This window comes from Cetorhinus maximus, chromosome 17 (genome assembly GCF_964194155.1).
Source record: "Cetorhinus maximus chromosome 17, sCetMax3.hap1.1, whole genome shotgun sequence".
NCBI classification, from domain to species: domain Eukaryota; kingdom Metazoa; phylum Chordata; class Chondrichthyes; order Lamniformes; family Cetorhinidae; genus Cetorhinus; species Cetorhinus maximus.
Genome location: NC_135895.1, coordinates 6,534,047 through 6,557,568, shown reverse-complemented (window position 1 = coordinate 6,557,568; position 23,522 = coordinate 6,534,047). Strand labels below are relative to the sequence as shown.

At 44.5% G+C, this 23,522-nt stretch overlaps 1 protein-coding gene across 1 annotated transcript in view; it reads left to right on the top strand.

The window, feature by feature from the left end:
• Positions 1 to 23,522, top strand: part of LOC144692815 (vitellogenin-like) — a 126,429-nt gene that overhangs the window by 10,545 nt on the left and 92,362 nt on the right. The window contains exons 2-3 of the mRNA XM_078561891.1: positions 13,874 to 13,894; positions 14,000 to 14,151. Of these exons, the coding sequence (XP_078418017.1) occupies positions 13,874 to 13,894; positions 14,000 to 14,151 (173 nt within the window). The remainder of the gene's footprint in view (positions 1 to 13,873; positions 13,895 to 13,999; positions 14,152 to 23,522) is intronic.

Sequence of the window (23,522 nt, the reverse complement as noted above, 5' to 3'; positions counted from 1 at the left end):
CCTCTGCTCCCCACTGAACTGGGCAAAAGTGGACAGAAATCAGTTAGCAATCTCCTCTATGGATTACCAGTACAAATGCACTAATGCAGACATTGTGAGAGGACAGGGTTGGCAAATATTCTGCATTCAGTGTCCACTCGTACACATGGACAGCCAGCACTGCAGTAACTTCTATTTATATAATGCTTTCACATAATAAAACTAGCAATGCAGGAGAATTATAAAGCAAAACATAACCACCCAAGGAGCAGAATTTAATGTAGGTGACGAGAGGATCTCGCCTGCTGGCTGGAGAGCCAGTGAAAGCCTCGCATCACCGCTTTGCGGGAAGGCATGCTGGATTAAGTGCCCATCAGGACCCTTTTGGGGGTGGAAGATCCACCCGTGGAGAGCTGCCGACCAATCAGAGGCCGGTAACTCTTCATTGCACGTCAGTGCCATTGGAAAGGCGGTGTTTGCTGACACTAATGCACCCACTCGAAATCCAGGATCACCAATGGGCCCAAGCACAGGTGAGTGATGGTGAGAGGAGGATCGGGGCGGGGTGTGGAGACACGGGGGAGGGGGTCAGCAACAAGGACCGGGGTGGGGGTTGGCTGTCAGTGGGCCCCCTCCTTCCCAATGCTGGGTGCCTTAATCAGGTGCTCAGTGCCTTTGAACAGGGGACCCACTGGAAGCCCACAAGCGATCCATCTGGGTTTTTTGTATATATTAATTCACAGGATATGGGTATCGCTGGCTAGCTCAGAATTTATTGCCCATCCCTAATTGTCCTCAAGAAGATGGTGGTGATCTGCCTTCTTGAACCACTGCTGTCCATGTGGTGTACATACACCAATAGCTCTAATAATTTTCTGAGAACCCTTTCTCTGGTGATTGTAATTTCTTTAAGCTCCTCCCTCCCTTTCACCTCCTGCTTCACAATTATTTCCTGGATCTTATTTCTATCCTCTACAGTGAAGACAGACATAAAATTCAATAAAGACATAAAGTTCAATTCATTCGCCATTTCCTTATTTTCCATTATTAATTCCCTAGACTCACTCTACAGAGAAACAACCCTCAATTAATTTATTTTTCATTTTAAATGCCTTTAGAAATTCTTGCTAGCTGTTTTTCTTTCTATTTCTGGCTAGCTTTCTCTCATACTTTATTTTGTCCCTCGTGTTTTTTTTTGGTCATCCTTTGCTTTTTTAAATATTCTGTCCAATCTTCTGAGCTGCCACTGATCTTTGCAGAGTTGTATGCCTTTTCTTTCAATTTGATGCTATCTTTAACTTCCTTAGTTAGCCATGGATCGTACACCCTTCCCCTAGAGTCTTTCTTTCTCACTGGAATCTACCTTTGCTGAGTGTTATGAAATATCTCCTTAAATGTCTGCCACTACATCTGTACTGTCCTATCCCTTAATCTGATTTTCCAGTTCAAGGGGCGATGGTTGGATTCTCTCTTGTTGGAGATGGTCATTGCCTGACACTTGTGTGGCGTGAATGTTACTTGCCACTTGTCAGCCCAAGCCTGGATATTGTCCAGGTCTTGCTGCATTTGGACATGGACTGCTTCAGTATCTGAGGAGTCACAAATGGTGCTGAACATTGTGAAATCATCTGTGGACATCCCTATTTCTGACCTTATGATGAAAGGAAGGTCATTGATAAAGCAGCTGAAGATGGTTGGGCCTGGGACACTACCTTGAGGAACTCCTGCAGTGATGTCTTGGAGCTGAGATGATTGACCTCCAACAACTACAACCATCTTTCTTTGTGCTGGGTATGACTCCAACCAGGGTATATTCTTCCCCCTGATTCCTATTGACTCCAGTTTTGCTAGGGCTTCTTGATGCCATACTCGGTCAAATGCTGCCTTGATGTCAAGGGGCAGTCACTCTCACCTCACCTCCTGAGTTCAGTTCTTTTGTCCATGTTTGTACCAAGACTGTAATGAGGTCAGGAGCTGAGTGGCCCTGGCAGAACCCAAACTGGGCATCAGTGAGCAGGCTATTGTTGAGTATGTGTTGCTTGGTAGCACTGTTGACTGCACATTCCATCGCTTTACTGATGATTGAGAGTAGACTGATGGGGCAGTAATTGGCTGGGTTGCATTTATTCTGCTTTTTATGATCAGGAAAAACCTGGGCAATTTTCCACATTGTTGGGTAGATGGCCAAATGCTTGTTCAAAGAGGGGGGTTTTAAGGAAGAGCTTTAAAGGAGAAAAGCTGGATAGAGTGGGGAAGAGGTTTAGCCAGGGAATTCCAGACCTTGGATCCTTGGTAGGCACAACCACCAATGATAGAGAAGTAAAAATCAGGATTGGTCAAGAGGCCAGAATTAGATGAGTGCAGGTATCTCGGAGGTTTATGGGGCTTGTGGAGATTACAGAGATAGGGAGGGGCAAAGCCTTGGAGGGATTTGAAAACAAGGATGAGATTTTAAAATTGAGGTGTTGCTTCAAAAGTAAGCAGGCATGAGGATAGCAGCTTGAAATAGAGTGAGCTTGGGAATTTGGTGAGTGAGGAAATTTTAAGGCTTAATCTCATTCTAAAACCTAGTCTAGTTTGCACTTACCTGTCATGAAGATTTTCATGTCTATTATGTTATTGAAAATATTTTTTTAAGAGTTTAGTGGTTTCTGTGCCTATCTGTGTGTGTCTTAATTGGATGAAAGCCAGCTGGTCTAGAGGCTTTGATGTATAGAAAGAAGTAGGTTTGAAATGGTAATTAGATAAACGTGGGGAAGTTTAGTAACATAGGTGCCAAGGAGGAAATTTACATTTTTAAATAAACCGTTCAAAAGAATGGGTGAAATCTCCCACCCAGCTAGGAAATGCCAAGCAATGTGTTTATTTTTTTCAGCTTACTACTACATTTGGTGGAATGAAAGGATGTTATTGTTAGAAGAGGTAAAATTAAAAGCCTAGCGATACAATGGAAAATTTACATTCAAAGAGAGATATGTATAAAGGAAAAAGGAGATTGTGGGTAAGGTTGAGGCATTTTAAGATCCATCAAGTGTGAGAAGCCTCAAGCTGCTGTCTGCAAGGACCCAGAGCTGAAAGAAACTCATTTTGAATGTGACTGTCCAGGGTGTGCTTTGCCAGGTGTCTGTTTAAATCTATGCGATTTACTGTTGCCTTACCGGGGGTCTAACTGAGAATCAGATTAATTAGGGGATTATTGTGGTTATTATAGTAGTAATTTTGTAGTTGTATGTATGTGTTTACAACCTTTCTTGTATTAATAAATGTTTAATTTAGTTTTATAAAAAACCTATTGAGACTCAGTAGTCTTATTACTACTGAATTCAAAGCCTACATCTCGAAACATACAAATTGCAAAAATGGGCTATGACAGTTGTTTCAAGTTTCCCTCTGGGATTTGAACAACTCAGCCTTTACCATTAGCTGTGTCATAATATTAGCGTTTAACTACAATTTACTATTATAGTTAAGTTTCTTTCAGTCTTAGTCATGGAAAAACAAGCTCCCTACTGAAGATTCAGCTACAGTTAGTTAATTAGGTAGCTAGTTTGAACTGGTTTCTCTATAGCCAGCAGTGCTGACTCAGGTCTGTAGAATTCCAGCTAGTAAAAATACAGGCGGTCTTGCTAAGCGCACAAAGTAAGCAAACGCAAAGATATCAGCGTATAGCTGAGTACCGCTCGCAGTAGAGTGTGAACTTGGGAATTTGGTGAGTGAGGGGATTTGGTACAGCGAGGGAAGAGGTGTTGTTCTGAGCTTTTACAAAAATACGTGGGCCAAGAGAGGGAGCTGGAGACCAGCAGCGGGATGTAGAAGTTGAAGCCCAGAAACATTCATTAGGTGAGCAGATAAGAAAATTGTTGGTGAGTTTTAAGTTTTTTTTTTCTCTTACTCTACACCACAGGGGCAATAATTTAAATTGGTGCTGGGGAGATTTAAGTATTTCACTGAATTTAAAGCTTAACTAGTTAAACCACCTGATTTAACAGATGATCATTGAGTGATATTTTGGAACTTAATTAGTTAAATAAAACACAAGGTGCCATGGTAGGTGATATGTTTCAGCTGCAGCATTGTGACAGCTGGTGGACACTTGAGTGATACACAGCAAATGGATTTTGATTCATGGGGCACTGGCACCAGCTCCGGGGGAAGCAGGAGCTGCACCATTGGGACAGTCCTCACCTGAGCCGTACTGGGGCCAGTGTCCTATATACTAGGGAGGGAGATAAGACTTTAAACTAAATAGCTGGGGGGAGGAGTGAGGGACCACTTGAGGGGGAAGACGGTAAATTCAAGTGAAAGGACAAGGCCATAGAGAAATGTAGTGATATGTGTTGTGTCAATCAGAGTGTGGCAGGAGGAGCCAGAGCAGATAAGGCCAGAGTTTGTAAGAATGGTTAAAGGAAACAGAGTTAAGGTTTGTTTATCTGAATGCATACAACATTCATAACAAATTGATAGAACAAATAAAAATATGACCTGATAGCCTCTCAGAGATGTGGTTTCAAGGCTCGGACCTGAATGTTCAAAGGTATTTGACATGTTGGAAGTATAAGAAGCTAGGAAAAGGTGGCGAATGTTTCATTGTGTGGTTGGGGTCTACATGGGGGTTTTGGAGATTGTCTATTCTCCCAAGGTATGCTTCTCGAGTCTGTAGTTTCTCAAAGCCATTAATCTTTATTTACAGCAAGTATTTATACATTTGGAGTTCTACATGAGGCTGGAGCTTCTCCTCTTTCCAGATCCCTCTGACTTCTCTGTCATGTGATCTGACATCATTATTACTTCAGCATAATGTGTGCTTTTGATGTTAACCTTTACTTTATATCCCTCCCCAAGTCTTTATCACCATCATATTTACATCATCCTACAGTGGGGTAGCTCTGCTAATTAAGGAGGACATTAGTACAATAGTGAGAGGTGAGCTTAGTTCAGAAGATCGAGATGTGGAATCAGTTTGGGTGGAGATAAGGCATAGCAGAGGTAAATTATCTCTTGGAGGTTTGGGTGTAGTTTATAGGTCCTCCAATAGTACCACACTGTTTTTTTTAGTCATTCATGGGTTTTAGGCATTGCTGGTGTCATGTCAGTGGATCACAGCCCTGAATTACTTACAGACATATTGAAATTTTTAAGTAAGGCATGTGCTTTTTAAAAAGGCCTACAAGCAAAAGCTGGCTGGGAATGTAAAGTAATCACTTTCTGGAAAATTCCTATGTAAATTATGCTTGACCCACTAGTCCAGAGAGAACATGGAATGTTGCACCTAAAAAGTGCTAAGGCCTACTTCAGTCAGAGACACTTGAAAGGGAGAGATGCAATGTAAAAGACTGAACTTTAATCTCCTGTGGTTGTGGAGACAATGGAGACTGCTTACTATCTCCTGTTGAGTTATATCTCACAATGTGGAAATGATCTGAGTTGAAAGAAAGCAGATTCTGGGTGAAATATACTTGTTTTTCCCTTCCAGGGATACACAAGAAAATGGGTTAAAAAGCCAGCTGCAAACCTGATCTGTGTGCTCTAGTTCTGGTGTGCTAGGGTGTGTTTTGAAGATCACAGCAGAAGAACGTCAACTAGACATCCCCGCTGCTTGCATATACCTTTGTATTGCAACTGCAGGAAATCACCCTTGGCTACCGCGATACAGCGCAGGTCTACAGGCATTTCCATGTTCTGCCGGACCAGGGTCTCCATGGCATCTGCCATCCTTCCCATGGAAACTTCAGTTTGCACACATGTGGGCACCACTTCACCAGAGAGCAGGCGGACACACTCCTCTGACCCGTGTGCCACTCTGTTGAGGGCTTCCAACAGCTCTGTGTGATGTTCCCCCGCCTTCTGCTGACTCTCCACGATGAATTGGGAGGCCGAATTCAGAGGCTTGCCATCTGACTTGGACCTCACAGGTACCTCTTTATCAGCAGTCCTCCGAGTGCCGGGGAGCACGGCTGAACCTGCCTCTTCCTGATGTGGACATGTGTCCATGCAGTGACCACCAGATTGTGAACCTGAGCCTGCTCTAGATCTAGGTCCCACCGAGGTGTGTGTGTCTGCGCTGGTGGAGGGTGTGGGTGAGCGCTGTGATAGGTCTTCAATGAGGGTGTCATCAGATTCTTCTTCTGGGGTGTCTTTGGGGCTTGACTTGAGGACCTGGTTTGTGGACACCCTTGGCTGCTTCCCAGATATGCCTGTGAAAGAAGGAGAGATAATTAGTGTATGGCAGGGGACTGTGGAACAGGGGAACTGACTCACAGCATGGATGTCTGATGGATGTTGCACTGCTGGCTCCTCTCTTGGTTGAGCACCGCCGACCTCACCATCAGCACAGGAATGGTCCAGATCATCACCGGCCAGCTGGATGGCTCTGTTTTCAAAGTCTGTGAGGACCTTGATGTCAGGCATTCCTCCACCAGCCTGTGACCTCTCCCTTTTGTTGTGTACCAGCTTATCCTGCATGAATACAGATGGAGAGGGTGGAAGCAGAATGCCTGCCAGGCCAGGTCATAAGGATGCCTGGCATGTGTGTGTGTGGGTGGTGAGTGGTGCCATGGATGGGATGAGGACACAATCTGCAGGGCAGATGAAGGTGTGTGTGAGAGAGTGAATGGTGATATCCCTTGAGCTGGCAGTGAGTGAGATCCCTGTGGATGTGTGATGGGTTTGTGAGTGTGCGAGTTGAGGGAGATGAGAAGGGTGACTTACCCTGGCGGAACGGAGGAGATCATTCATCCTCTGTCAGCACTGGGTGGCTGTCCTCTTTTGCAGGGCGTTGGCACTGACCACTGCGCCACCACCTCCCTGCTGGGTTGGTGACCTTGCTGGCTGGTCATCACCCAGAGCGGAGGTAGAGGACTTCACGCCAGGCCTCCACTGGGTCCAGTAGGCGCCCAAGGGAGGCGTCGCTAAATTTGGGGGCAGCATGTTTCCTCCCTTTGGCAGGCATGACTTTGCAGCAGCTTCCGATCTCTTGGAGAGAGTTAGCTCTGTGCAGGTGCACCACTTAAATATAGCACCTGGACTACTGAAGGCCTGGGGTGACAGCGAGGCGGGTGAAACAGAAGCCTCCCTGCCAGCGATCCAGCGTGTTTCCCGGGAATGCATTATTATTGAGGCAGGACACACCGGGAATGGGATGATATGGTGTGCAAAGCCGCGAGTAAAGTGTGCTTTTTCCCGCTCACTACTGAACTTTGTGCAACTCTGGGATGATTCCGTCCTTCAAGTATTTAAAAATGAATAGAGTAATCAAAGTGAGTGTTAGTCCCTTAGAGAGTGAGAATAGGGAATTAATAATGGGAAACAAGGAAATGGTGGAAGGGTTGAACAGATATTATGTGTCAGTCTGTAAAAGACACAAAAATCATCCCATGAGTTCTTGAAAGTCAAGAGGTGAAAGGAAGGGAGGAACTTAAAACAATCACAATCACTAGAGAAAAGTTACTGGGAAACCATCTGGAATAAAGGAGGTCAATTCCTCCTGACCAGATGGCCTGCACCTTAGGGTCTTAAAAAGAATGATTGCAGATATAATAGCTACATTGGTTATAATCTTCCAAAAATAGACTAGATTCTGGAAACATCCCAGCAGATTGGAAAATCACAAATATGATACCTCTATTCAAGAAAGAAGGGAGACAGGAAGCAGCAAACTATATGCCAATTAGCCTAAGATCTGTCACAGGGAAAATGCTGCAATCTATTATTAAGGATATAATCAGTGTCATGCACAGAATGTGTGTGTTTTATTATTGTCTGTGATCAAAGTTGTCTTTATTTTTTCATGGGATTTGGCTATCGCTGGCTAGTCCAGCATTTATTATCCACCCCTAATTGCCCCTTGAGAAGGTGGTGGTGAGCTGCCTTCTTGAGCCGCTGCAGTCCATGTGGTGTAGGTACACCCACAGTGCCGTTAGGGAGGGAGATCCGGGATTTTGACTCAAAGCAGATCAAAGCATTTTTATGTGTGAGGTTAATGTATCAGGGTGATTTGTCCCAATTTGAATGATCCAGCATCAAACTTTTTGTGAATTTAAAAATAAAGAAGATTATTTATTATCACATACTTGCCCCAAATGTTTAAAATGCAACATCTCACACATACTATCATTCACACAAGTATTAGATACAGATGAAGGAAAAAACAATACGATCACAATCTGTAATTATTTCGGTTTCTTTCATTGCAGGCCTGTAGTTTCTTGGATGAGTTGATGCTTTAGCTTGAGTTGAGGTCTGGTAAAAGCAGAGGATTCTCAATAAACTGCTTGTTGAATAGCCAGGAGACCAGCTTTCAGCTGAACTTGAAGTGGGAACAGGTTGGGGGCAGAGCCCCTTCCCCACTTTCAAGGTATAGCTGTATATTACTTTGACCACATAGTTATCTTGCAGCTGGTTCAATGGCTTAGATGGTGTTTCGATGGTATCTATCTTAGAACAGCTGCTGCTGTTTTATTTTAAATAGGTAGCAAGCGTGGCTGCCTTATGCATGTGGCCTGTTACAAGACCAAAGTCCTTTTCCAAATAAGGTGGTATGTTAGGCCGGTAAACATCCTGTGTTATGGCTTTTCATACTTGAGAGTTTCAGACAGCCAAGGTCTTTGTGACGAGAAGCCATCACAATGCAATGAAAGGTCAATGAAATCCATTTCATATTCATCTAAAAACCCATTGAATTTCAATGTCTCCCTTGTCCACTGGGAAGCAGAAAGTCGAATCGGCTGGTATGTTATAGTCTCCTCTGTTGACCGTGCATCCTTAACAAGGGGATGTGTGAAATTCACCAGTGGTGGCGATTATCCATATTTTAATTAGGTATTTGCTTGAGTTTGAGTTGTCTTGAGCTGAGTACTACCAAGCTACACAATACGCTACAGCCACCTTGAACACCTTTTGGTGTCCACTTTTAAAAATGTAGCTTTAAAGTTTGTAATGTCTTCATGCCTGTAATGGGCATGGCAGCAGGATATTTAGAAAATCACAATACAATCAGGCAAAGTCAACATGGTTTTGTGAAACGGAAATTGCGTTTGACTAATTTATTAGAGATATTTGAGGAAATAACAAGCAACATGGGTAAAAGGGAAACCTGTACACAAAATAAGAGCTCGTGGTATAGGCGGTAACATATTGGCATGGATAGAGGATTGGTTAGCTAACAGGAAACAGAGAGTAGGGATAAATGGGCCACTTGGCAAGCTGTACCTTATGGAGTGCCACAGGGATCAGTGCTGGGACCTCAGCTATTTACAATCTATATCAATGGCTTGGATGAAGGGACCAAAAGTATGGTAGGTAAGTTTGATGATGACACCAATAAAGTTAGGAAACTAAATTGTCAAGAGGACATTATGAGTTACAAAAGATTTAGATAGGTTAAGTGAATGGGCAAAAATTTGGCAGATAGAATATATTGTGAGAAAATATGAACTTGTTTACTTTGGCAGGAAGAATAGAAAAGCAGCAAATTATTTACACGGAGAGAGATTACAGAACTCAGTGGTACAGAGGGACCTGGGTGTCCTCGTACATGAATCACAAAAAGTTAGTCTGCAGGTACAGCAAAGTGATTAGGAGAGCAAATGGAATGTTGGTGTTTATTGCAAGGGGAATTGAGTATAAAAGTAGGAAAGTATTGCTACAAGTGTAAAGAGACTACATCTGGACTACTGTGTACAGTTTTGATCTCCTTAAGAAAGGATATAACTCCATATTGCTGAAAAAAGAGACATGTCTAAGCTTATCAGGGCACTTTGTAAGAATACTGATATAAGGGGAAAACAACTATTTATACTTTATGTGAAGAGCGTGCTGACTGGTTGGCAAGTGGTGTTGCCATGGAGAATGCACCACTGATGGTGACTGACAGTAACTGCCAAGCATTGTTTGAAATTTAAACCAGCCAGCTTGATCCTGATTGGTTAAGGCATTTCTCTGAGGAATGAGTTAGTGAATGGCTGTCACTTATTTTGTTTAGCTGAAACAGGTACAATGTGTGTACATGTTCTTTCTGTCTGCAAAGAACAGGGCCCTGTGTATTAATATATGTAGCTTCCAGTGCACGCAAATGCGCCACACTGAGCCCGACTGACAATCTTAAATTGGTTGTCAGCGTAATCCTTAGAACACTGAGGATTATTTAGCAAATGTTGTCCAATCGTGGAATCACATCGAATGTTGGACACTGTGTTTTGAGTTTTGCAAACATGGACTGGTTGGATACAGTCCATACTCTCCCATTCCAAACTTCGGCTGGGACAGGCTGTTTGCAATGATCCGCCAATCTTTGGGATGTATGGCCTACATACCTGGCATCACTGGTACTGAAATTCATATACCACATCACTCATTTGTGTGCTAGGCAGAACATCTTTTTGGCTTGATGGCAGCTTCCTGTTAGTGGTGAATACCGCTCGTGTTGCTACAGCATAGTAGCAGAGTGAAACAGCTAGCTTCACCTGTTGCTCAAATGTTTGAGACTCCTTGCCCTTCCAGGGTAATTTGAGGTAGGCTGGGCACTTTTCAGGATCAAAGCCTTAAGCCCGTTCATGAGTTTGAGCGATGTACAGGTGATGAAAACACAATCATTTTCATAATATTTTTCTGGTTTATTGTGAAGTAAGTTTATGAGGGTCAGTATAGTTGGGTCTCTGTGATTTAATTACATTTGGAGTCAAGTAGATTGCAAGTTTGAAATCATCAAAAGGAGCTAGGTGCTTGACATGCTAATGAGTAAACGTAGATGCTGGCTTTGCATGTAAGTTATAGGTCATAGAGGTCTACAGCACAGAAAAAGGCCCTTCGGCTCATCAAGTCTGCGCCGGTCAAACAAGTGCCTAACTATTCTAATCCCATTTTCCAGCACTAGGCCCATAACCTTGTATGCCATGGCATCGCAAGTGCACATCCAAATACTTCTTAAATGTTAGGAGGGTTTTTGCCTCTACCACCCTTTCAGGCAGTGGGTTCCAGATTCCCACCACCCTCTGGGTGAAAAATTCTTCCTCATATCCCCTCTAAACCTCCTGTCCCTTATCTTAAATGTATGCCCCCTGGTTATTGATCCCTCCACCAAGGGGAAAAATTCCTTCCTATCTACCCTATGCCCCTCATAATTTTATACACCTCAAACATGTCCCCCCTCAATCTCTTCTTCTCCAAGGAAAATAACCCCAGTCTATCCAATCTCTCCTCATAACTAAAACTTTCCAGCCCAGGCAACATCCTGGCGAATCTCCTCTGCACTCTTTCTAGTGCAATCACATCCTTCCTATAATGCGGATTCCAGATCTGCATGCAATACTCTAGCTCTGCACGCAACACTCTAGCTGGGTGGAAGGTGTGAAGGGAATTTGCATTTTTAGATAAATGAAGAGATTTGGATTTCAAAGGGATCTTAGTCTGTTTATGACTAGCCAGATAAGCAAGGCTAAGGAGCGTGTTTATTTTCCCCAAAGGTTAGTGGCAATATTGGCAACATGAAAGATTTTACATTATGAGGAAGATACAGTTTCAAAGACACATGGAACAATAGAATTTACATATTATAAAGAGAGCAACATATATAAAGGAGAATGAAAGATCTAATAGGAGTGTGTGAAAAAGCCTTAATGAAGCCTCCAGCATTTGTGCATAAGTCCGCTATATATCAAAACTGAAGCTGGGGAAAAGCCATTGGAATTCCACTGTCAAGTGTGTATTGTTTTAGCTTGCTGGTTCTTTTTTAAATCTAAGATCTATTTTGGACCATTGACTTAAAGAGAGTGTAACTGGGAGTCAGGTTAATTAAGAATTTTAGGAGTAATTATAATAGTAAGTTTTGTAGTTTTATGTATGTGTTTGAAATCTTTTATATTTTGTTAATAAATACTTTAATTTAATTTTTAAAATCTCTAAATTTTTCAAATCTTGGTGGACTTATTACTTCTGAATTCAGTGCACGCATCTTGTAATAAATACAAATTGCAAAACCGTTGTGATAGCGTGACCAGGTTTCCCTTGTGGATTTGGTCCGCCTGGCACACATCATCTACATGTCATAACAACAGCGCAAAATGATCTGACCAGGGTAGCCATTATCCTGCAGGATGCCCTTAATGCACCCTATTGCAGCATCAAGCTTGCATGGTGAGCAAATGTCTCAGGCCCTATGTACAAGGTTGCTGATAAGACCAATCTTATAGCGTGTGGAACTGTAAGAATTCCAATGTGTGTATTGACCAGTGAAGGTGGGCTTGTGGTAGACCGTAGCAGAGGCCCCCCTGGCAGATTTCTCAACTAGTACGTCAAGGAAAGGGAGCCCATTTGACTGCTCCATTTCAAAGGTGAGTTTGAGCGCAGGATGCAGCCCATTAAGACATGTAAGGAAATTATTACATGCAGCTGCAGATTTAAATATAGCAAACGTATCGTCCACATATCGGAAATGTAGGGGGGTGTTAGGAGGTTAGGAGTCATTCCATCAAAGACACGGTTCTCATGGAACCCAACAAAGATGTTTGCAAGAGTTGGTCCTAGAGGGGATCCCGTGGTAACCATTTATTTGGATCCCGTCTATTTGGGCATACATGGTGTGATTAAAACTGAACTCAACTGCGCGAGTTGCCGAGTTCATAAGTTTGATGAACACTGATTCTCGCAATGGTGGCGGATCTAGATCGCCATAATATAGTGCTCCAGCGCAAATATCTTTAGCTTCCTTAAATGGAACATTGGTGAATAGGCTAGCAATGTCAAGTGAGCACATGTACAAAGCACTGCTATCGATATGCAAGCCCTGTATGGCCTTTGCGAATGTGAAGGAGTCCTTCCCCGCATATGTGGAAAACTTGGTCAGAACTGGTTGTAACAATTCGCCCAACCATTTGGACAATTCATGTTGTGCAGAATCAGTCACTGATAAGATGGGGCATAAAGGGAAATTTCCCAACTCCCACTACCCGCCTCTAACATGAAAATCAAGCCGATTAATTCTATGTCCCTCCAAAGATGCTGTTTGACCTGCTGGGTACTTGCAGCATTTTTCTGCTTTAATGTTACTGCCAGTGCTAATCTGGTCTTACCCCATTTAAAATACATTGACTTTGTTTCATGTTGGAAACTCCTCTGACTGATGCACGACTTTCCATCATGACCTCCTGGTGACCTTCCATTCCTAATCCGACCTTTGCAGATTCACTTCCTACCAATCAGAGAAGCTTTCCTTTATCCCTAACCTCTGACTCCTAGTTACCGACCAATTACCAGTCCACATCACAAGGTTACTTCTAATTCCATGAGTTTTCACTTTTCCTAATAATGTCTTGCGTGGAACCTCAGTAGATGCCTACTTAACTACTATTCATAAACGCTCTGCACCATGCTAATGACCTACTCAAAAAAAAATATTAACTAAGTTAGTCAGATGTGACCTGCCCTTCACAAATCCATACTGGTTTTCTTTAGTCAGCTGATACTTGTCCAAGTGCTTGATCAACAATGAAACCTGATTAAATAAAACATGCGTCACATATTTGTTGTCCCAACAGAGACTACAAACAGGTCATTATAACCTGTGCATTTATACTTAATCTATGTCAGGTCAATGGTCTTTTATACCACATAATATTGTTCTAAAAAGAATTTGACTTTGGGATCCATAGAAGTCCAATTATTCCACAAAAGAACATAGTCATGTGGTATTGAATTAACTACTATATATCACTAGCCAGACTTCAGCCAGTCTCATTTGATTGTCAATATGAGGGCTATCATTTTCACGTTGATTGTATCCCTTGTGGGTGAGTTCAAAGAAAATGTTTGTGGTACACATAGCAAATGTATTTTTATCCTCATTTTAACATTTGATATTCAATATTAAATTATGCTCACTCTTTTTCATTTATTCTTCTAGGTGGCCAAAAGTTAAAGAATGGTAAGTGTCACTTTTCTAGGTTAAACAGAACATCACCTTGAATACCAGCTTCACTTAGGAGGTTTTGCATGTCAGTATCTTACTGTTATTTTAACTTGCCTGTAGAACCCAGTTTCAGCGAAGGTATGATGAATGTTTACACGTATGAGGGTGTTATTCTGACTGGACTTCCAGAAAGTGGCTTAAACAGAGCTGGTGTGAGGATTAACTGTGGACTGAACATTATTCCAATGGGGCAGAACACCTACCTCCTTAAGGTAAACCAATCTAGGAATATATTTGTAAATGTCATATCATTAAAAACAATTTGTCTGGGCATTTCACTGATGGAAGCAGGCAAGGCATTAGGGTTTATAATGTTACAATCAGGTGAGGATGGGTGCCTTGACCTTTCTTTCTTACTCCTCGATTGATCGTAACAGATTTTTAGACACTTATAAGGATGAAATGCCAATTCAGCATATATACTTAACTATTTATGTGCTGATTGCAAAGAATTCATTCCAACAGGCATTCTTGAGTTTAAATACAAAAAGGGTTAGTTTTATTGTGCAAAATATCTACCCAGGCAAAGATATTAAAATATTTTTATAAAGTAAACACACGTCCCAGCTGCTACAACAATCACTTTTACACACACACACACAAACATGCACACATATGCAAACACATACACAAATGCAAACACACACGTACACATGTAAAAACACACACGCAAACACACACACACAAACACACACAAAAACATGCAAAATTATGTTGTACAGTAGAGGAGGTTAACCTTTTGCCAAATTAAGATGCAATGATAAGAGACAAAAAATAGAGCTCACTGTTTATGAGTCCTTCACTGTTGTTCGTGGTTGAAGCAGTTCTTTAGACGATGGTCCTGATTTTTTTTTCCCTGGAAATGCTGCTTTGGAATTTTGAAGTGTCCTTCAGAATTTCTCTCTCTGTTGACCCCAGTTTGATATAAGCCGGCAGAATTCCTTTTGACTCAAATTCTCTATCTCTGTGATGTATTCCAAAAATATAACAGAGATAGGGCTCTAAACCTGAGAACAATAGGGAGAGAGAGAAATGGTGTTAATGGTCCATTCTGAAGACTTCCTCAAGGTATCACAGTATCACAGTGTTTTTACAGTGCAGAAGGAGGCCATTTGGCCCATCAAGTCTGCACTGGCTCTCTGAAAGAGCATTCCACCTAGTCCCACTCTCCTGCCTTACCCCCGTAACCTTGCACATTCTCTCTTTTCAGGTATCGATCGAACCTGCCTCCACCACACTTTCAGGAAGTTTGTTCCAGACTCCAACCACCCTCTGGTTGAAAAAATTTTTCCTCACATCATATTTAGTCCTTTTGCCAATTATTTTGAATTTGTGCCCTCTAGCTCTTAATGTTCTCTTGAGTGGGAACAGTTCCCCACTATTTACTCTGTCTATACCCTTCAGACCCTATCAAGTCTCCTCTCAGCCTTCTTTTCTCCAAAAGAAACAGTCTCAACCTCTCCAATCGACCCTCATAGCTACAGTTTTTCATCCCTGGAATCATTCTTGTGAATCTCCAATGCCTTCATATCCTTCCTCAATTATGGTGCCCAGAACTGGATGTACTACTCCATATGAGGCCTAACTAGTGTCTTATACAAAACCAGAAACAGAAATACCTGGAAAAACTCAGCAGGTCTGGCAGCATCGGTGGAGAAGAGCACAGTTGACGTTTCGAGTTCTCATGACCCTTCAACAGAACTAAGTAAAAATAGGAAAGGGGTGAAATATAAGCTGGTTTAAATGGGAGGGGGGGATGTGGGTGGGGAAGGGGGCGGGGGGTTTGTTGGGACAAGCAGCCAGTGATAGGAGGAGATAACCAAAAGATGTCACAGACAAAAGAACAAAGAGGTGTTGAAGGTGGTGTTATTATCTAAAGGAATGTGCTAATTAAGAGTAGAAACTTTCCGTTTCTTCCCCCTCCTTTTTGCTTTTTCCAATAATTTATATAGATTTTTCTTTTCCCACCTATTTCCATTATTTTTAAATGTATTTCCACCCATTGCTTATCTATACCTTTTATGCCCTTTTAGTATTATTTTACCCCACCCCCACTAGAGCTATCTGTACCTTGCTTGTCCTGCTTCCTGCTCTCTACTCTTAATTAGCACATTCCTTTAGATAATATCACCACCTTCAACACCTCTTAGTTCTTTTGTCTGTGACATCTCCACCTATCACTGGCTGCTTGTCCCAACAAACCCCACCCCCCCCCAATCCCCCCCAAAACCAGCTTATATTTCACCCCTTTCCTATTTTTACTTAGTTCTGTTGAAGGGTCATGAGGACTCGAAACGTCAACTGTGCTCTTCTCCGCCGATGCTGCCAGACCTGCTGAGTTTTTCCAGGTATTTCTGTTTCTGTTTTTGTATTGGATTTCCAGCATCTGCCGTTTTTTTGTTTTTATCTCTGTGTTTAATTGACTGCCACTTCTCTTCAAGAAATGCCTACCTTGAAGAAGTTTTGGCTACTCTCCGTCAGGATTTTCAAATCTCTCTTTTGCCTTGTTCACCTTCATTGCTTTCCATTTCTCTCCTGGTGTTTGACAAGGTGTTTACTAAAACCTGCTTTCACAGCCATATTTCCTTTCTCAGTGACTGTCTCCGTCTCTGACTTACCCCACGTGGATTTCAACTGAAATTCCATCCCTCATGTTTCGAACCCACCCAGGATTACAGGTATCTCCGGGACATACAACGTTCCTCGTATTGCTGTTCCCGTCGCATTCTGAAATCCACACTCAGTGCCATGCGCCGCCATATGAACACACTCGACCTCTCCCTCCAGCAGCACCACCCCACCTTTTTTCAAAGCTGCGCGTGCCCCCAGTTTCATTTTATTCTTCGTCTCATCCGACGCCTCAACAAGAAACTTTTTCTCTTTCTCTCAAGTGCTAAGGAATGCAAGCTCCAACAACTCATCGACACCAACACCCATCTGGGACCCTCCACCCCTTCCTGTCCCTCTGTTCCCACCCGTCTTCCAATCCCAGCCCCGGCTGTATATTCACTATACCCCCTGACCTTCCCCTCTCCAACGCTGAACGTTCAGTGCTCAGCAAAGGACTTAGTTTCATACCCTTACTCCCTCATCTCAATGAATTTCGGGCTCGGCACGATGCTGAACTCTTCTTCCACCGTCTTCGTCTCCGTGCTCACTTTTTTCGGCAGGAGTCCTCTCCCCGTTCAACGGATCCTTTTACCCACCTCCAATATTCTCCCTCCACCTGGACCCCTCCCTCTGGATTCTTACCTTCTCTTGATCTTTTCATTGAGAACTGTCAGCGTGACATCAGTCATCTCAATTTCTCTGCTCCTCTCACCCATTCTAACCTGTCTCTCTCTGAACTTACTGCACTCCGTTCTCTCAGGTCCAACCCTAACATTGTCATCAAACCCGCTGACAAGGGTGGTGCTGTTGTTGTCTGGCGCACTGACCTCTACCTCGAGGAGGCTGAGCGTCAACTCGCAGACACGTCCTCCTACTTCTCCCTGGACCATGACCCCAGCACTGAACATCAAGCCATTGTTTCCAGGACTGTCCCTGACCTCATCTCCTCTGGAGATCTTCCTCCCACAGCTTCCAACCTGATAGTCGCCCAACCTCGGACAGCCTGCTTCTACCTCCTACCCAAAATCCACAAACAGAACTGTCCCGGCAGACCGATCGTGTCAGCGTGTTCCTGCCCCACGGAACTCATTTCTTGCTATCTTGACTCCCTTCTCGCTCCCCTTGTCCAGTCCCTTCCCACCTACGTCCGTGATTCCTCTGACACCTTACGTCACATCAACAATTTCCAGTTCCCTGGCCCCAACCGCCTCCTCTTCACCATGGACGTCCAATCCCTCTACACCTCCATCCCCCACCGGGATGGTCTGAGGGCTCTCTGCTTCTTCCTCGAACAGAGGCCCGAACAATCCCCATCCACCACTACTCTCCTCCGTCTGGCTGAACTTGTTCTCACACTGAACAATTTCTTCTTTAACTCCTCTCACTTCCTCCAAATAAAAGGTGTGGCTATGGGTACCCGCATGGGCCCCAGCTATGCCTGTCTCTTTATGGGGTATGTGGAACATTCCTTGTTCCAGTCCTACTCTGGCCCCCTCCCACAACTCTTTCTCCGGTACATCGATGATTACTTCGGTGCTGCTTCATGCACTCATCGGGACCTGGAAAAATTTATTAATTTTGCTTCCAATCTCCACCCCTCCATCATTTTCACATGGTCCATCTCTGACACTTCCCTTCCCTTCCTTGACCTCTCTGTCTCAATTTCTGGTGATAGACTGTCCACCAATATTCTTTACAAGCCTACCGACTCCCACAGCTACCTCGACTACAGCTCCTCACACCCCGCTTCCTGTAAGGACTCCATCCCATTCTCTCAGTTCCTTCGCTTCTTTCGCATCTGTTCTGATGATGCTACTTGCAAAAGCTGTTCCTCTGACATGTCCTCCTTCTTCCTTAACCGAGGTTTTCCACCCACGGTGGTTGACAGGGCCCTCAACCGTGTCCGACCCATCTCCCGCGCATCCGCCCTCACGCCTTCTCCTCCTTCCCAGAAACATGATAGGGTCCCCCTTGTCCTCATTTATCACCCCACCAGCCTCCGCATTCAAAGGATCATCCTCCGCCATTTCCGCCAACTCCAGCATGATGCCACCACCAAATACATCTTCCCTTCACCCCCCCTGGCGGCATTCCGTAGGGATCGTTACCTCCGTGACACCCTGGTCCACTCCTCCATCACCCCCTACTCCTCAAACGCCCCCCCACGGCACCTCCCCATGCAAACTCAGAAGATGCAACACCTACCCCTTCACTTCCTCTCTCCTCACTGTCCAAAGACAGAAACACTCCTTTCAAGTGAAGCAGCATTTCACTTGCACTTCCCTCAACTTAGTCTACTGCATTCGTTGCTCCCAATGCGGTTTCCTCTACATTGGAGAGACCAAACGCAGACTGGGTGACCGCTTTGCAGAACACCTGCGGTCTGTCCGCAAGCATTACCCAGACCTCCCTGTCGCTTGCCATTTCAACACTCCACCCTGCTCTCTTGCCCACATGTCTGTCCTTGGCTTGCTGCAATGTTCCAGTGAAGCTCAACGCAAACTGGAAGAACAGCACCTCATCTTCCGACTAGGCACTTTACAACCTTCCGGACTGAATATTGAGTTCAACAATTTTAGATCTTGAACTCTCTCCTCCATCCCCACCCCCTTTCCATTTCTTCCCCTTTCTTTTTGCTTTTTCCAATAATTTATATAGATTTTTCTTTTCCCACCTATTTCCATTATTTTTAAATGCATTTCCACCCATTGCTTATCTATACCTTTTATGCCCTTTTAGTATTATTTCACCCCACCCCCACTAGAGCTATCTGTACCTTGCTTGTCCAGCTTCCTGCTCTCTACTCTTAATTAGCACATTCCTTTAGATAATATCACCACCTTCAACACCTCTTAGTTCTTTTGTCTGTGACATCTTTTGGTTATCTCCTCCTATCACTGGCTGCTTGTCCCAACAAACCACACACCCCTCCCCCACCAAAACCAGCTTATATTTCACCCCTTTCCTATTTTTACTTAGTTCTGTTGAAGGGTCATGAGGACTCGAAACGTCAACTGTGCTCTTCTCCGCCGATGTTGCCAGACCTGCTGAGTTTTTCCAGGTATTTCTGTTTCTGTTTTTGTTTTGGATTTCCAGCCTCCGCAGTTTTTTGTTTTTGTCTTAGTGTCTTATACAAGTCTGTTTCCATCTGTTTCAAAAAGACAAGCTTTTTATCGTAGCTTTTCGCAAGGGGGTTTCAGTCATGTGACAACTGCTATTGGTATACAATGGAGGGTGGTCCATGTTGTTGAAAGAGCTTTGATCTCCATTGTCAAAGCAATCAAGATGCTATCGAAACAGATAGGGGTCCTTAACACCCTCGTTGCATCATGGCTTTGTTAGTCCTTTCTCATTCCTGGTAGTTTCTGTGGCCAGGAAGTTGAGAGGTCCATGGTCCTTATGTTTTGTAGAGAGTTTAGAAAATGGCAGATGTGAAGTCCATCAGGGGAACTGCCAGTAGTCATGTCTCCTGGGAAATCCACATTCAAAGTTTCTAGACTTAGCCAATATGTAGGTCAGGTGACCTCTACAGCCATTTTAAAGTCAGTGTCTATGCTTAGCAAAAGTCTTTTAAAAGTAGTTCAAGATTTATCTAATCAGCCGATGAAACTAAAGGTTAATAGTCCACATCACACATGACACATCGTCATGACAATAGGGCCATGAGGATGGAAGGAAGGAAATGGTTAACCCATGTCATTATAGACACAACATTTCGTTCTGCTGTGGCACAGGCCCATATTTCCAATGCCAAACAAACAGGCATGTCTGAGGCCAGTTACTGCATTTTCCCCGTGTCACGTAACTTTACCTTTTCAGGAAGATTGTTGATTGGGTGGGATGAAGAGGCTTTTGGGCAGCATAGAACAATTGGATCAAATAGCCTGTTTCTGTGCTGTATCATTAACTCCATGCGAGACTGGCTGATGACTGAGAGGGTTCAATTCCATAGACCTGAAAAATAGATGTGGGTGATTTCAATGCGGGATTAACCTGAAAAATAGACGTGGGGGATCTCAATGTGGGATTAACCTGAAAAATAGACGTGGGGGATCTCAATGCGGGATTAGCCTTAAAAATAGACGTGGGTGATTTCAATGCGGGTTTAACCTGAAAAATAGACGTGGGTGATTTCAATGCAGGATTAACCTGAAAAATAGAGGTGGGGGATCTCAATGCGGGATTAGCCTTAAAAATAGACGTGGGTGATTTCAATGCGGGATTAACCTGAAAATTAGACGTGGGGGATCTCAATGCAGGATTAGCCTTAAAAATAGACGTGGGGGATCTCAATGCAGGATTAGCCTTAAAAATAGACGTGGGGGATCTCAATGCGGGATTAACCTGAAAAATAGACGTGGGGGATCTCAATGCGGGATTAACCTGAAAAATAGACGTGGGGGATCTCAATGCGGGATTAGCCGACGCCCATGGCTTGCAATTCTGGCAATGTGCCAACTTTGTGCAGTCTTCGAATGACCCTGATTGCAGTGTGCAGCCAGCGTTAAACATGGCATTGAGTAACCGCATGCTTCAACAGTGAACAAAGATCAGGGGAGACTAGTGATAGCTGAAGATCTTTTGTATCTCACAAAGGAGACGTGTTTGTGGCTGTATCAGGTTTCTTTTATTAATTTACAGGATGTGGGTGTCACTGGCTGGGCCAGCATTTATTGCCCATCCCTAATTGCCCTTGCGAAGGTGGTGGTGAGCTTCTTTCTTGAACTGCTGCAGTCCCTTTGGTGTACGTACACCCATAGTGCTGTTAGGGAGGAGGTTCCATGATTTTCACCCACGGAACTACTCTAGATGATTTTGACCCAGTGACAGTGAAGGAACGGTGATACATTTCCAAGTCAGGATGGTGGTGTTCCCATGTGTCAGCTGCCCTTGTCCTTCTAGATTGGTAGTGGTTGTGGGTTTGGAAGGTGCTGCCTAAGGGGCCTTGGTGTGTTTCTGCAGTGCATCTAGTAGATGGTGCGATTGGGAGAGTGAAAACAGCGCGAGAGGAGAGTCAGTCGGGATATTGAAAACAGCGCGAGAGGAGAAGTGATTGGGAGATTGAAAACAGCGCGAGAGGAGATGCAGTCGGGAGATTGAAAACAGTGCGAGAGGAGAGGTGATTGGGAGATTGAAAACAGCGCGAGAGGAGAGACAGTCGAGAGATTGAAAACAGCACGAGAGGAGAGTCAGTCGGGAGATTGAAAACAGTGCGAGAGGAGAGGTGATTGGGAGATTGAAAACAGCGCGAGAGGAGAGACAGTCGAGAGATTGAAAACAGCACGAGAGGAGAGTCAGTCGGGAGATTGAAAACAGTGCGAGAGGAGAGGTGATTGGGAGATTGAAAACAGCGCGAGAGGAGAGTCAGTCGGGAGATTGAAAACAGCACGAGAGGAGAGACAGTCGGGAGATTGAAAACAGCGCGAGAGGAGAGTCAGTCGGGATATTGAAAACAGCGCGAGAGGAGAAGTGATTGGGAGATTGAAAACAGCGCGAGAGGAGAGGTGATTGGGAGATTGAAAACAGCGCGAGAGGAGATGCAGTCGGGAGATTGAAAACAGCGCGAGAGGAGAGGTGATTGGGAGATTGAAAACAGCGCGAGAGGAGAGACAGTCGAGAGATTGAAAACAGCACGAGAGGAGAGTCAGTCGGGAGATTGAAAACAGTGCGAGAGGAGAGGTGATTGGGAGATTGAAAACAGCGCGAGAGGAGAGTCAGTCGGGAGATTGAAAACAGCGCGAGAGGAGAGTCAGTCGGGAGATTGAAAACAGCGCCAGAGGAGAGTCAGTCGGGAGATTGAAAACAGCGCGAGAGGAGAGGCAGTCGGGAGATTGAAAACAGCGCCAGAGGAGAGGCAATCGGGAGATTGAAAACAGCGCGAGAGGAGAGACAGTCGGAGATTGAAAACAGCGCGAGAGGAGAGGCAGTCGGGAGATTGAAAACAGCGCGAGCGGAGAGGCAATCGGGAGATTGAAAACAGCGTGAGAGGAGAGACAGTCGGGAGATTGAAAACAGTGCGAGAGGAGAGTCAGTCGGGAGATTGAAAACAGCGCGAGAGGAGAGACAGTCGGGAGATTGAAAACAGCGCGAGAGGAGAGTCAGTCGGGAGATTGAAAACAGCGCGAGAGGAGAGACAGTCGGGAGATTGAAAACAGCGCGAGAGGAGAGGCAGTCGGGAGATTGAAAACAGCGCGAGTGGAGAGACAGTCGGGAGATTGATAACAGCGCGAGAGGAGAGTCAGTCGGGAGATTGAAAACAGCGCGAGAGGAGAGGTGATTGGGAGATTGAAAACAGCGCGAGTGGAGAGACAGTCGGGAGATTGAAAACAGCGCGAGAGAAGAGGTGATTGGGAGATTGAAAATAAAAGGAGGGGAAGCTGAAGAGGAGCGGCCAGCGTGTGAGCGGCCCAGTGAAGGAGTGGAGCTTTGAGGCTTTGGCTCGAGAGGCTTCGGCGAGCAGAGGCTGAGGATGAGCTTGCTCCCAGTGAGGTAAGGCCGGGTAAGTTCCTTTAATTAAATTAGGAGTAGGTAATGGAGGCAGCAGTTAGGGCAGTCGAGTGCTCCGAATGCAGCATGTGGGAAGTCTGGGACAGCACAATTGTCCCTGATGACTACACCTGCAAAAGATGCATCCAGCTGCAGCTCCTGACAAACCGAGTTAGGGAACTGGAGCTGGAGCTGGAGCTGGATGAACTTCGGATCATACGGGAGGCAGAGGCAGTAATAGACAGGAGTTTCAGGGAGACAGTCACCCCTAAAAGTCAGGAGGCAGGCAGCTGGGTGACTGTCAGGAGAGGGAAGGGGAATAGACAGAAAGAGCAGAGCACCCCTGTGGCCATTCCCATCAACAATAGGTATATCGTTTTGGATAGTGTTGGTGGGGTCGACCTACCAGGGACAAGTTGTAGTGGTTGCGTCTCTGGCACCGAGACTGGACCCTCAGCTCAGAAAGGAAGGAGGGAATAGAGGAGAG